Below are 16,354 nucleotides of genomic sequence, written 5' to 3'. Positions count from 1 at the left end.
ATAAAGTTAACAAACTTAAAAAATAATTGCATAAAGCTATAACTTATAGATAAGTTAAAGTAACTTTGGCCAAAAAGCTTTGAAAGTGTTATGAAACATTACGTAGCTGCCATTATTATCACGTTTGTTGTGTTTAGTTCCGATAGACGCTTTACACAAAAATAAACATGCTGTGAGCTTTATTTTTGTTTTGGTATACCGTACTATTAATAAATACAAAATATCAGCATTAGAACTAATACTGACTTTTATACAATACAATATAAATTAGATAGTATTTCTAAATTTTTTTTTTTATGTCACTTTTGCATAACTATTTAAATCTAAAGATCTTAGCAATCTAGACTCAATTTCTTTTTTTATTCTTTACTTGTTTAACTGTGCTATTATTTTAATTTTTTTTTTACTTGATGAAAACCAATTTTATATTGAAATAAATAAATTTTTTTTCTATATTTTTAGAGCCAATATAAAGCAAAACTAACCTATTGATGAGCAAATAGTTTACTGAATATTATCATATTGCACATTTTTTTTTCTCCTGAACCAACAAGAAAAGTCTATTATAATAAGACATAAAAATTTTCAATACCATTTTTACTCGTACTGACACTTGCAACAAACGTGATAATTAAAGCATTAACACCAAAATTTTAGAAACCCTATCTTATTTTAGCCTTCGTTAGCAAAAAAAAGCTTGGAGGCAGACAGAGAGCTGCACCAACAAATAACCCCCCAAAAAAAGATCGCACAGAAATTACTTTAGTTAACGACGAATTGTGGATTAAAATTATTCGGAATACTTTGTTATAAATTCTATCAGAACCCTGGCCAGGGAAGAAGGGGCTCTCACCCCTGCCCTGGGTATTATCACTGGCATTTGACTTCCAAATAAAAACTTCATGCTCAAATGAAATAACAAATATCGTTTTTATCGTAATTACATTCATTCAGTATTCGTGCCTTGATATCTTGTATGCGTATAAATTCAAAAAAAGAAAAAGTATTTAGTTTTTATTATTAAATCTTAAACTATGGTTACTAAGTTAAAGGTTTGGTTTTTTGAAATAGAAATAACTTCACTAATCTTGTATATCAATGTAGCCTTATCTTGTTCATATTTTTATGGTTGTAATCATCAGCGATGGATTGTTTGGTCATCGGATGATCTGTAGAAGTAAACGGTAATACATTTATCCATTTTTTTAAATTCATGAGAACGAGAGGTAAAGAGATTTGACAGGGAGCAGTTTGTATTCCCTCTAACATAGTTGAACAAATCTGTAGGACAGTTTACTAACTCATTTCTGTCTGGGGAGCTGGGTGGTTTACTCATAAGACTAATTAAGGTTTGCGATAAATATAAAAACAATAATTATTAGTTAAATTTATATGGAACTGAGTGGTTTCATGCTCTAATTTGAAAACTGATTTAAAAAATTGAGTTGTTGCGATCTTACTTCGAGCTAACGAAGCCGAGCTTTTGTAATGCCACAGCTGTATTAAAACACATTAGCCAATTGCGTCGGTAAATTTACAAAACATGCAAGTGTTATCTTTTGATTATCATAACTATTTTTTTAACTTTAATTAAAAATTAATTTTTAAAAAAAAATAAAATCAATTCAATTGTCAATTCCTCTTTTATTTAGATTGTCTCTCTTTTAAAGATGGTAGCTTTTAACAAGAGACACAAAAATTTAATTTCGACTTATGTGTTTTTCATTATAAGCTACCTTGTAAATACCTGATGCCACTTCGCAAACGAAGATATGTATAGTATATGTAAGATATAAATATAGTATAGATAAGAAAGTGAGTAATGTTAAAAAGTAATTTGGTTTTCTTAAATCATTTTGAAAATAATCTAAGCCTTGGAAGCATATCAAAGTATTGTTAAAAACTAATTGCTCGTTAAAAATACTTCGTTAAATATTAATAGCTAACCAAAAAAGAGTAAACTCGAAGTTTTTCTCCACATCAAAAAAGCATTCATTAAAAAGTGTATTGAATGTTGGTAAACACGAAAACAGTTATAAGAAAGTTTTTAGTATCTTTTTTTTTAAAGAAACTGAATCCTATAGGTAGTGTAGAGTAGTAAGTAGTCGGAAGTTTTCCAATTACTATTTATTATTTAATTTGAAATTATATTAAATCTGAGAAAAAAAATTTCTTTAATAACGGTAATTTATTTGTTGATAATGCATTAAACTTTTTGTCACAGAAAAAGTTTCACTTTTTACACTTTCAGCTTTTCTAAGTTTTTATTTATATAAATTATTTTAAACCGACAATTACAATTGTTGGATGAAAAATAAACGTTAGGCACTCTATGTTTTTGGAGTAAATGTTGACGTTGCGCTTCAAGTTGTAAAGAGCGTTTGACTTTAATAATTTTAAATAGATGCAGGTATGTAATAGATGCAGGTATGTGACAGATGCAGGTATATAACGGATGCAGGTATGTAATCTTTAAAAAATTTTATTACCAACTTTAATAATTCTAAATTCTAAATATAATCTGAAATTAAGACCTGGATAAAAAAGAGAATGAATAAAATCTATGGTTTTTGACTTACAATTAAATAATGTAAAAAAAAAAAGGATTTGGATTTTGAGCAATAAAAGTGTAGAGGATGTTTTAGACGAAGAAACTTTATAGAGATCAAAAAGACGGTTGAATAGGTATATAAAAAAACATCAGTAAAAAAATGCTGTTTCTATCAGTTTTAAATTCAATTAGAATTGTCCTTGCGGTTGGGCAATTCAAGCAGAGTTTCGTATAAAAAAAAGACTTTCAGACGCTCTTACCTCCTCTATCCCAGACCTTTCTTACCCTATACTTTTTGTTGATTGTTGTTTATGTTTCTTAACTACAAAGATTTTTTAAGTGATTTTGACAAGTAGTGCTTATGAAACGTCCCAATTTCAAGCAGATTAAATCGGGCTGTTGTAAGAACACACACAGAAATTCTGTAACAAACTGATGTCAGATTTTAGGGATGTTTTCTTGTTTTAGATTATTGAAAAGATAAGTGATGTATTTTTTTCAGTTGATTCACTGGAATATTAAATAGAACAGTACAAACTAGAATTCAAGCATTTGAAATCATTTGCATTCATAATGCATAATAGCTAATAACAATATACCAATGCATTTAAATATCCTGCGTGCCAATAGATTTCTATACAAGAGTCAAAGCAAATAGAACTTATTTATGAGAAACTTTATCAGTTTGGCTGCCGGTTACTTTACTACATATTCATGGTGATGGGTTGTTTAAGTAAATGCATTATGTTAAGTTTCATGGTAATCTCTTATTTCCTGCGCTAACAATTTTTTTTATCAATCTTAAACTCTATACTGAGCAAATATTTTTAACAATAAATAGTGACTAAAAAAGGATCGGCTGGTTTATCAAATCTGATTCTGATTGGCTAGTTCATCAGTAATTTGACTCTGATTGGCTGATATATCAGTGGTTTTACTCTGATTTATTTAAAGCAGCTTTTTTGCATGAAATTTTTTCATTATTGTTGTTACTAATCAAATTTATTTTTGTTTAATTTTTTTTCTTCCTTCTTTTAAATATAAAATTAGTTTATAAAACTTGCAACCTTTAAATAATGATTAATTTTTATTTAAAATTAATATTTATTTAAAATTAATATTTATAACAATCTACAATTAGAGCATATGTAAGAAGTTTTATATCATTTTCAAGCGTAAATATTATTTAGTGAGAGTGTAAACTAACCTAAGTAAAAACTCAATGGCTTTTAACACTGACAATACAAAACTTTTTAAATATTTCGAAAATGATTTTCTTTCAAAACATTTTATGACAGAAAAAACAAAAAAAAACAACACCTTTTTAAAATTGAAATTTGTCTTTTTCTTACAACTACCACTGCGAAATGGTGACGTCGTTTACACAAAATCAAGACAGCGTTTTGAAGAGTTAACAAAGGCAAATTTTGGGGCAAATTGAAAATATTTCAAGTCAAGTAATTTAACCAAAAATTACTTCTGTTTTTTTTTTTTATGAAAAGTTTAGTTCAAAGATAAATACAGACAACTTAACTTCTTCTAACGAGTTAGAAAAGATAAAATCTTTTTGAAGAACCATTTCAGAAATGATAATTGAGAACTTAAAAACTGTCTACAAAAAAAAAAACGCGAATGAATAAGTAACACGCGAACTTTCAGTTACGCTATTCTTTCTTTTACCCTTGATGTTTTTTCATTAGATTTCAATTCGTTTATGATCTTTAACTAATATATAGCAAAGGTGGAGTTCTTTCAATGATTGGTTTTTGTAGTTGTGAAAGCCGTTGTCTTTCTTTTTTTGTTGCTAATGACTACGTTGTAGTTGTAGTTGTTATTGTTATTATTATCGTTATGATGAAGCTGCTGTTGTTGCTATTGTAATTTTTAACAAATTATTTTTTATACCGCAACCTTTAAAACAAATAATACTCTGTTCTTCCTTCGTGCGTTTTGTAGATAACAAACAGCTCAATTTATTTACTTATATCCAAACAACGGCAGGGAACCAGCATATACAACATTTAAAGGAAAGTATGGTGATTGTCAGTTCAAAAATTGAACCCAAGCGTATCTTTGCCGCAAATAAAATGGCTTTAACAACAAATGTTTGTTTACAGTAACCTACGAAAGACTGCACCGTTGTTTTTTATATATTATGCATGTACATGCGTACGTCTGTATGTGTGTATATTTGCGTGAGTTTGTGCGTATCTATAATTAATATATATTTTTTATATAATAATAAAAATATATATATAACTGTCTCTCTTTCAAGTCGGAAATAATATGTTTGAAGTGATTTTTTTTTTTTTTTAATAAAATGTTTATTTACTCGAGTAAAAGGTGTAAAACTGAAAATAAAAAGATTGTATAAGTTGATAGCGACTTTTTGCAAAACGAAAACAAATAATATAAATCGGAACTTCTATTGTGGAACCGCGCTCACTAAGAGAGCTAGAGGCAGATGTTTCCACAAAGATCAGTATTGCAATTTTCGTTTACTCATGAGACGGTTTTTTGAGATGAAATTTAGGAAGACGTATACTTAGTTTAAAGCATCTAAAGAAACATATTAACCATCTCGAGTAAATTTAAATCTTCGTTGATGGTTAAAAGGTCATTGACTGAATTTTTTAGTTTTTTTTAAGGAAGACATATTTTAAAGGAAGTCATATATAAAATGAACAGGTTGTCAATCACTCCTAAATCACCCAAGCTTAAGGTTCCGCGAATCGAAATCATTGAGTGTAAAGTCAAAACGAAGAACGAAAAGAAACTTGATTTAGAAATGTTTCAACAAGCGAAAGACGCAAGGATGATCCTAGACAAACTACTAAACGAAGGTAATTACTCTACATGAGTTTTTTCTACTAAGTTTTCTAAAATTTATTTGCTCTGATAAGATTTTCTCCAAACGAAATTTGCAATTAATATTTTTCGAAAGAGATTAAAACGAAATTTTTTTAACGTGCTTAACATCAACATTAACAAAAGTAACAGCTAAGTTTTAAAAACTGTAATGTTTTACAGACAACACTTCAAGTCACAAAGAAAATCAAAATTCTAAAGAAGATGGAAGAAGACGAGCTAATTCTCTAGACATTGTTGACAACGTTGTTCACAGTTCCAACAAAGTTGGCATAGCCGAACTGGCCAAAAAAAGAGGAAGTGTGCCTAACATTGGTAGGATCAAAAATAAGATTTTTCGAAAATCTGCATCGAAAACATTAGTGTAATACTCCATCATCTTCTTTTTTAAAAAAAAAAAGATCCAAAAAACAGAAGCCCAAGCGCGAAACTTCTATTAGAAGTTTATCTAAAAAGATCGAGGAGGCCAGTTTATAATTGCCTTAAGTTTTAGAGTCAAATAATAAGAAATATCTTGTGCACGAAAAACTACTCTTCGATTGGTGCGATCGATTAACATTCGTTTTTATGCAGATACCAACCTAAAAGTTAATCAATGATCAATCATAAAGTAACATGAACTTGACTATTTTTTAGAGTTTAAGACTTCATCCATGCTTCACCTTGTGTTGATTTAATGTTATGTTTATTATTTTGTTTTTGTTTTTGTTGTTTTTTTTTTCCAAATAGTAAACAATAACTCTGAAAAAAAAAAGTTCTAATTTCACTAGAAAAAAAATACAACACCCAACTTGTAGTAAAGCATTGTTTATAACTCTCAAATCTACTTTCCTAATTTAAGAATTTTCGATGTGGTTTGAACGAAAAATCTTTTAAACATTATTTTTAGTTTGAAAGAAAAAACTTGCTGACTTTTATTTATCTGCTGTGATTTTTGATTTGAAAATTTTTATATATTTATAAGTTGTTAGTCATATATCACTCATTTATCTTTACACCTGGATATAATGTTGTTGATTTATATATTTTGAAATAATCAATAAGATACAATAAGTTTTTTAAGGACGTTGAGTTTTTCTGTCCTATTGTAGTGTTAATTAAAACACACAAAAATATAAATTAATAATTTGGTATACACCAAAGTTGGTGATAAAAAAGGAGCCAATCAAGGATCTTAAAACTGTAATCCATAATAATTTTTTAAAATAATAAACATAATTTATGCAAAGGATATTATTTTCAACCACTAAATGTTTTTACGTACTTTGTTTTAAGGTGTACGTTTGCTTACTTTAAAGTTTTTCAATTTTGATTGTAGGCTTTTACCAACGGTTGTTTTTATGAAAACTTTATAAATTAAAAATAAGTTAAATAAAATACTAATAAACAAATAATATTGTAAATGATTCTCTTAATATTTAAATAATATGGCGCATTTTTATCCAGTTGTCATGACATTTTTACATAGTGGTCGTGGTAACTTTCTTATATAGTTTTCTCTACGCATGTAAATTTAGTTATTCTTAAATATAAAAGAAGATAAATTAACATGTGCAGTATGTAGATTACCTTAATTCTCCGATGAAAATAAAGGGCCAAAAATTCTATTGTAAGGGTATCGATGAACTGGATTCGGCTTTGTCAATTTAACATTCAGCCAACGAAGGGAATACTTGATGCTAAATTTAGGCAGAGAATTCATATATATTGAGAATATAGGCTAAAAGGCTGAACTGCTAAAAGACCGCATATTGATAAGAAAAAATTAAAGTGTGGAAATATTTTTAAAAAACATACCTAAAATTTTTTTCACACTTAAAGTAAGACGAGGGGAGGGGATGAAGAGAAGGTATATGACTGCATTAACAATATAAGCGGAAAGTCTCACAGTTGGCAGAACATTTTTCAAAATATTGTTATTAGCTCATTTGTAACAAGTAAAAACTGCTGCGTAAATACGTAGCTGCTGAGCAAATTTTTCTTTTCAACCCAGAGATATTTATTTAACTTGTAAAGTTCCTTGTAAAGATCCACCACTGAGCCAAGCTGGTAAGTTTTGCCTAACGAAAAATGTTTCGGAAAAGGTTTTTTAAGAATCCAAGTTAAACGAAGAGATTTCACTTTCCATTTATTTTTTGAATTTTTGAATCTGAGTATTCAATACAATAAGGGCGACATAACAGTCGGCGGCAAATGAAAATATGAACTTGAACAATGGTCAAAATAATGCCTTGCATTTCATTTATTGAACCGTTTACAAATTCCAAGATCTAAATTTGTGTATTTAGATAAACAATAAGTAACGTAAAGAAAGGAATTTAATTAACTTTTGGCGGCGTCAGGAATCACCAATACACAACAAATAACCGCAAATAGTTTGATTTTTAAAATAAGTAAAATAAGATTGCATTAAAAAAAAACAACACAATCTTTTAGTATATTTTTTTAGTTCTATCTTTGTTATCTTAGTTACCTTCTTCAGTTCTTTCTGAATTACAGGATGAAGTATTTGGTGTAACCTATTATTGTAAATAGATAATAACGAAGTCAGGATGATTTTTTTTATGTACGTCATGCGTTGATGCATGCTTAACAACCAAGAATACAAATTTTTTACGATTAAAAGAAAAAATTTTCACGACTTTTTATACTCGATGGAGCCAGTGAAGATTCTGTTAACAATAATAAATTAAATCCATCGGAAATTAAAAAATAGTCATTTCAAAGTTGCACTGACAATCATAAAAAAAAAAAAAGAACCAAAATTTTGCTGTTTTGTTTAAAATTGCGTTAGAAGCTCATATGGCAAATGAGATGTACAAGTTACAATGACGGAAATACATATGGCAAATGAGATGTACAAGTTACAGTGAGGGAATCTCTCATCAGTTAAAGGGTAAATAAGTTTATATAAAGCAAATAGATTCAAGATTATGCTTAGCAAACGCCACATTTTAACTAAATGAAGAAGAATTATGAGGAGGCCTAATTTTCTAATGACGTATAACAGAATAATAAAAATTAATCACCAAACTGTAACATAGAAAATTTACAAATTATAGCCGATACGCAAATATTGATGATAATATTGCAGCGGTAACAGAACCAAAAACAGGTTGCTTTGATTTAAAAATAGCAACAGAAATTGTAAATCCAACAGAAAACGTTTTTAAATGGCCAAAACAACCAGTCCAAATGTCCAAGCACACAATAGAACGTTTACCTTAGTTGTGATATCTGAAACGTAGCAGTAAATTCAAAACAAAATGTTACAATTGCATTAATCTCCCATATGAAACCACGAGTACATTATAAATCAAACACAAAAGCAGATTTTACGATAAGTGTCAACACAATATACGATAAGTGTGAAACACATACGATAAGTGTAAAACACATACGATAAGACTTGAAATAAGATAAGTGTAAAACACATACGATAAGACTCGCTTTTGTACTTTTTTAGTAATCTAACATTATAATAACTTTTTTAAACTCACGGTAGGTGTGGAAACGACCCTATATACAAGGTGCGGCAGCGATTCGCTGACAAACTTTTAGAAAGGATGAATAGCTTAAAATGATCGGAACTTTCCTATTTTTTGTGTTTTGTTGAGCCTTAGAATGTTTTAACAACAAATAGAAGAAAAATATTTAGTTTTTAAAAAAGGAAGTAAAAAGAACAGAAGTGTGAAATTTTATCCACGTGGGTTTACCTACAAGAGAAGTGATCAGAACATCAGGAGCGCTAAAAAGTTCAGTTTTTAAGACAAAAATGTGCAATAGTACTGAAAAATCTTAGATGCAAACTGTGAACAACAAAAAAAAAATACCATGTGCATTAAAATATTGCTAAAGCGTTTGAAGCTGATAATGAAAAGATCATGAAAAAATCATGATAAGAAATCTATAAACTTTTGATTGCTTATTATGGAACCGTTATCATAAGTTCCCCGTTTTGCCAGGCCTACCAGTTAACTTATGACTTTAAAAAGATTCATTTAAAGAACATCAGTGGTCAAAATCTCAGATGAATGATATTTACTTGACTGTGTCATCAACTGAAGAAATGATCGATTTGTTGTTCAGAAAAGTGACAGTGCCATACCTATGTGTTATACAAAGTTTCTTTAGTCAATAATGATACATTGTGAAAAATGTCCACCCATCTATGTTAAAGAGAAAGGAAAAATGAATACAGAGGTTTACATCAACCTTTTAAAAAAGCATGTCGTAAAATTGAAATCTAATCGGATCTAAAAGTACACAAGGTATTTACCTCGAATTTATTCATAAATGTTACTCAGAAATAATTATTTTTGGTTCTAAAATTATGTAAGTCTTGTAGTAAGAAAAAGTCTATGAATCGCTTCCGCACCTTACGTACGTATCTTTTTGATTACATTCTCAGTGTAAATTTAAAAAACTTTAAAAATTTTAATTACGAAGGATTTGCTCTTAAATACATTTCTTTGATATTCCAGTTAGTTTTTTTTAACAAAGATTTTATCTATCTTATTAGCAAGTTATGACTTGGTAGTCCTAAATTGGATCGGACACTTTAAGTGCTTTAACCATTCGATGTGTTTTAACATCGGTGGTCCTAAAAATACCCTCTAAGTTTTTTGAAATGAAACCAATATTTTATGACCATTGGTATTAAAATGCCTAAAGTAGTTTAACACCAAAAAAATTAAGATAAGTGTTCAAGTCTAAAAAAATTGTAACAAGTATTCATTTGAGTCCTGATGAATTACTTCAAGAACTAAGTAGTGTTAATGGTTTATTTCCTCTTACAGAATGTCAATCGTGTGATATTAAAGAGCAACTAACATATATAAAAAGCTTTATCGTATTGATTGGGATAAAGGAATAGCAGATAAACAACAACTAGCATATGAAAGAATAGAAAAAGAATAGAAAAATGGTGTAAAAGAGTTACTGTTACTATGGGTAAAAAATAAAACAATACCTTATTTAAAAATGTGGAAATTTTAATAAACTATCACGCATTTATCTATCGCATTTATCCAATATGAAGTGGGGGATGGTTAGCTGGGGACATTAAAAATATTTTTTATGTTATTATGTAAGTTATGTAACTGAAAATGAATTAAAGAATATACGTGTGTGTGTGTGTGTATGTGTGTATAATAGTAAAGAGATGGAAAATGCTAGAAAACAATCAAATGCACATCGTTCTAAATTGAAAAAGAACTTGCTCTCGTACTTGCTCTTGCTCAGAACAACATTTTAGAGATTTTGCCAATTTAAACTGCTGACGAAAAATTAGCTCGTTTAAATGGCGTTAATGAATATCTTAGTGAGTCAAAAAATTGAACGAATTTTTTAACAAGAAGTGGAGAAGTTTATCATAGATGCGAATATCGAAAATGCGAATGCGAGTATATTACATATCAATATGATTCTATCAAAAATATAAAATTTAATGGAGTTTCTCATATGTTAGTATAAAAGCGTAGAAAATTTTTTTTCATTTTCCATACTAGTATATGAGAGAGATATAATTAATGTAAAAGTTAGAATATCTGAAGAGCGAAAGCAAAAATTACAAGACGCTTTCAACTCTGACAGAACTGTGAGCAATCGTCTGATTAACGAAGAAAATAAGAATCCATCGGATAAAATTGACGTACTTGCTCTTAAAATTCACAATTAAAAAAAAATAGCAAAAGCATTTGAGAGTGGTAAAGGAGCTACTATTAAAACGAATAAAGTTCAAGTAGTTTAAATTGAAGGTGATTTTATGGGTGCATTAGCAGGTCTTTCAGCCAGTCTTCTACCAACTATTCTGAAAATTTTACTACTAGCACTTAGCACAGGCACTATTTCTGGGCTTGCTAATGCTGATGCTCAAAAGTTAATTGACAATGGTTTAAAATGCTTACCAAAATCTTGAAGAGTTGGAAAAGGGCTTTACCTTAAAAAGTCTGGTTCTGTTTGTAAAATTCAAAGTAATGGAGAATATTTATATTTCACTCCATGTAAAAGATCTTGATTTGGTGATAAATTAAATTATGGATTATATGGTAGTTATAAAGGTAAAAAATATGGACATGGTTTACTTCAAGGACAAAATAATGCTTTTAGCTCTTTACCTCTGTTAGGTATGAAACTTTAAGTGCACTAAACACGCTATGTTACACAGCACTTGTAGGATTCAGGTAAAATTTTATTTGTACTAAAAAAAAATGCTAATTTATAAATTTATTTACCCTCAAGAAGTAAATACAAAGCTAAAATCTAGAATAGTTTTTTAGAGACCAAATCTGACTGTGAAAAGGCTGCTGTAAATACATTACCAGTTACTCGGTAGATTTATTCAGGAGAAAACATTAAAATTCCTGCTATCATAGGTAAGGATATAACATTATGTTTTGGTCAATGTCAAGGGGAATGTAAATAATTTTTTTTAAAAATTTTTTTATAAAACAAAAAGTGTTCTTTACAAACTGAGACTTTATTTGAAAGTATTGAAAATATTGTTAAGACCATGCAGAACAATTCTGATCTGGATGTAGTAATTGAAAAGGGTGATTGTATTTATGTGCTATATTATCTAGACTGATCAAATAAAAACTTTTATTACATTTGTAAAAATGGATATGAAACAATAAGTTAAAAAAACAAACACAACTTTATCCAACATACTCCTAACCAAGGTGTGGGTCATGATCGCATCATACGATCTGGATACAGATTATAAAAGACTTACGAAATTAAACATTTATTAAAATCAGAGCAAATCATTAAGAATGAATGACCAAACTATAGACAGATGAGAGAAGAGATAAAGTCAAACACATGTACCATAATTGATGAAGATGCAAAAATATCACTTTTTAGTAAAGGGCGAGAAGAGGCTATTGATGAATGGAAAAGATTGTTGGTAGGTGTCAAAACAAAATACAAATTTATATTTAATTTTAATATAAATTTATGTTATAATCCGATAAATCGGATCTGTTATAAATAATTATCTTTTGTAAAAAGAATGTCTTTGCTAAAAGATTGAAAATTTTGAAAAAGAGATCAGTTGATCTTTGAATGTCTTAAAGTTAAACGAGAAATTATAAATATGTTCATTAATGAAAAACTGGGTGATTACAATGCGCTATTTATTTACACCAAGCAGTATCGACCGATAATTGATATTCAAAACTAATCGATTAATCAGTTGATTCTAGTAAAAGAAAGTATCAGTGGCCTAGAGCGGACTAAAAATGAACCAAGTAATATAAGAAACAAAATAAAAGCAATTAATTTTGTACAAGACTGTGACTCAAAGCAAGTAGCATTAAATAGCATCAACAACGCTTCAGATTGCTCGCCACCTCGCCTAGACATTAAATGTAATCTTGCTGGACCCAGAGCAGTATTTGAAAAAGATAGCATCAAATAGAGTTGATAAAACTTTTGGTATTAGATAACAAAATGATGGAAAATTAAACTTACTTAAAATTATGAAAAGTACTAATGTAATAAAAAAAAGTTACAATAAAAACGGCACAAATCCAAAATTAAGCAGGAGTTTGAATTGAAATAATTTGCTAAAATAAATTTGGTATGAACCCAAAACAACTGGTAAATGTATGTCCATATTTTTACTTAGTGACCCAAATGCATTAATAGTCAAGCTTGACTTACTAATGACCAATAAAATAGCTGGTAATACAAAAGTAAAGTAATAATTTCAATATGTGATGAATTAAAGAGTCAAAAAGTGTTTGATACAAAGACATATAAAAAGATAATGTTGATGTTATAAAGTAAGCTTATTAGCAAAAAGCACGTGTTCAAAAAAAATATGTTAATGCTGCTACTAGATTTTTTGAAAGCACTTTCAAATTACTCATGAGAATGCTTGCATTCTCATGAGAAATTTGAAAATGCTATCAAAAAATCTAGCAGGACGCTGGTTAAAGCATTAAATGTTGGTAAGACTGCTGCAAAAGATGCTGGTACAAAATTAATAGATAAAACTGCATCTAAAGCGTTGACACCAAATTCACAATTTATACTAGAAAAACATACTGGGATACCAATTGTGAAATCTTCTAGTAGTTAAATAGCTAATAAAACAAATGATATTTCGAAAGAGTGTGTCAACAATTTACTATCTAATTTGCAAGAATTTATAGATTCAAAAACAGGTTTAACAGACATTTATAGATTGATAGAAGGCAGTGGTATAAAGAAGTCGATAGATAGTGAAAAACTAGTACGTAAGTTGAATAGATCGAACGGATTGAAAAAGAGGCCTGGAGTAAAAATTGTGTGATAACCTGATTATTCGGATCTGTGATAAAAAAATTTTTAAACTTTTTTAGATTTGTAAATTGCCGAAATTTTTTCCTCTTGCATTTCTTGAATTTCGTCGTGAGGAATATAAAAAATACAACAGTGCTGAGTTGAACTTCAACGGATACATAGAAAAAATACAACAGTGCTGAGTTGAACTTCAACGGATACATAGAAAAAATACAACAGTGCTGAGTTGAACTTCAACGGATACATAGAAAAAATACAACAGTGCTGAGTTGAACTTCAACGGATACATAGAAAAAATACAACAGTGCTGAGTTGAACTTCAACGGATACATAGAAAAAATACAACAGTGCTGAGTTGAACTTCAACGGATACATAGAAAAAATACAACAGTGCTGAGTTGAACTTCAACGGATACATAGAAAAAATACAACAGTGCTGAGTTGAACTTCAACGGATACATAGAAAAAATACAACAGTGCTGAGTTGAACTTCAACGGATACATAGAAAAAATACAACAGTGCTGAGTTGAACTTCAACGGATACATAGAAAAAATACAACAGTGCTGAGTTGAACTTCAACGGATACATAGAAAAAATACAACAGTGCTGAGTTGAACTTCAACGGATACATAGAAAAAATACAACAGTGCTGAGTTGAACTTCAACGGATACATAGAAAAAATACAACAGTGCTGAGTTGAACTTCAACGGATACATAGAAAAAATACAACAGTGCTGAGTTGAACTTCAACGGATACATACAAAAAATATAACAGTGCTGAGTTGAACTTCAACGGATGAGAGGTATTAGAAATTGTAAATATAGAGTATGACGATTAGAAAAAGAAAAATTAACGAAATAGAATTACGCGTTAACGATTATCTCAAATCTCTAGATCTCATTGAAATAACGATATTGGAAGGATTCAGTATGATTCAAGAGTAAGATTCATGTTTTAAAAAAAATCACAAAAATAGCGTAATGTCAACGACAAAAAAAATTTTTTCTACAGATCTGGATTTTGTTAGTCGTTAAATATTTAATAAATATTTTGTTAGTCGTTAAAATATTTTTTTTTTGATATAATATAATAAACTTTTTAAATTTTTATTGTATCTAAGCGAGAGTTATCTCATATTTGAAGGTAGATTAATTAAAGCTACCGGTGAAGATTATGCTAATGCTGACAATCCTACTATTACTATCAATAGTTGGATGTATCTCTTTAGCAACATCAAGTATCAACTGGGAGGTCAAGAGATTGAATCCATAAATCATCCTGGTCAGTTTAAAACTGATAACTTTCCAACTCTCATGGATTAAACTAGCTATGGGTTAAGGATGCATCAGCAGCATTAACAATCGCAGGTAACCCAGGTTTCGCTTTAAAACACGCCTATATCACTCAAGGTCCGATTCCAAAGGGTACATTTAATTTAAAAGTGCCAATACTTCATATCTTTAGATTCTGTGAAAATCGTTATAAGGTTATTTATGGTATTAAACATTCAATGACATTAACAAGAAAATCAGATGATAATGCTATTGTAAGAGATGAAACAGTAACTGCTGAAAAGGTGACACTTGATAGAGTTTGTTAATGTCAGAAGTGAAACCTTCACTAGAGGAGAGGTATAAACTTCTCAAAACAATAGAACCAAATGTGACAGTGTTTGTAGCTCAGGGAATGAGACAGTGTGATCAACTGGATGGACCTACTTTTATCTAACTTTACTTGGAGACTATAAAGTTATCACTAGAGGTGCCTAGATAATAAAATAGGAAAAGAATTACGAAGTATTGCGAAAGAGTGTAGTTTAAATGGTTATTCAAGATTGAAAAACTCTGAATTGATTAAATAGATGGATTAAATGATTGAAAATGGATCAGAAGCAACAGTTCACAGGTGGTAACAATAGAAGAAATGCCAACAAAACCAAACAAACATTCAAATCAAAAAAATTCAATTGACTTTGAAAAGTCTTTATACAATGTTAATAAACAACTAGGTGAGCTGGCTAAAAAAAAATAATAAAACAGACATCAACAATAATTTACAAAAGAAATTTCTGCTTATTATTAATGGTGACATAGTACAAAAAACTGATAATAAAATACATGATCCTGAATATTTTTTAAAAGATATAAGAGCTATAGTTAATAATTTGTTGGAAAACTACACAGAAACAAAGGTAAAGCAACAAAGGTGTTAGTTGTAAAATTACAAAACAAAGTATTTTAACAAATTATGTAATGAAAGAATGTTAGTTTTCATTCTGAAAAAGAAATGAATTTAGAAGCGACGGACTTAAATGAGTTTTATAATACTATGACTGACCGTATAATTGAGAACTTTTCTTCATTCCAGTGATGTGGTAGTGGTTAGTCATTCATTGCATCAACATATCTTGAAATTTATACTGTTGTCTACAAATCATTAAAAGGAGGTTACATACCACTTCCTAAAAAGCTAACTTCTAAAAAGCCAATTATCAATATGAAAAAGGATGATGAAAAATGATGAAAAATGATTCCTTTGGTCTGTATTGCAAGCAAAATATCTTCCAGATTCTTGTAAAGATATAGCGATAGCGATCTTAAAAGTTTAGGAAATAAACTAAGTATGACTCTGAATGAACT

General features: G+C 29.1%; 1 protein-coding gene across 1 annotated transcript; it reads left to right on the top strand.

The window, feature by feature from the left end:
- Positions 1-4,869: 4,869 nt before the first annotated feature.
- Positions 4,870-5,878, top strand: LOC145187469 (uncharacterized). The gene is made up of 2 exons (XM_080063873.2): positions 4,870-5,394; positions 5,582-5,878. The coding sequence occupies exons 1-2, from the start codon at positions 5,232-5,234 to the stop codon at positions 5,785-5,787; spliced, it is 369 nt and encodes a 122-aa protein (XP_079919999.2). The 5' UTR covers positions 4,870-5,231; the 3' UTR covers positions 5,788-5,878.
- Positions 5,879-16,354: the final 10,476 nt, after the last annotated feature.

The sequence above is a fragment of the Hydra viridissima genome, unplaced genomic scaffold (assembly GCF_058129835.1).
Source record: "Hydra viridissima isolate aposymbiotic clone 2 unplaced genomic scaffold, HvirCarnegie_v1 scaffold_2, whole genome shotgun sequence".
NCBI lineage: Eukaryota > Metazoa > Cnidaria > Hydrozoa > Anthoathecata > Hydridae > Hydra > Hydra viridissima.
Note: the sequence above shows the minus strand (reverse complement) of the source record. Positions and strands in the feature narration are given on the sequence as shown.

Excerpts from the sequence above, each read along its gene's own strand:
- LOC145187469 (XM_080063873.2), top strand. The coding sequence starts at position 5,232 with ATGAACAGGTTGTCAATCACTCCTAAATCACCCAAGCTTAAGGTTCCG. Across the intron at positions 5,395-5,581 it reads AGACAAACTACTAAACGAAG|ACAACACTTCAAGTCACAAA; the intron begins GTAATTACTCTA and ends AATGTTTTACAG.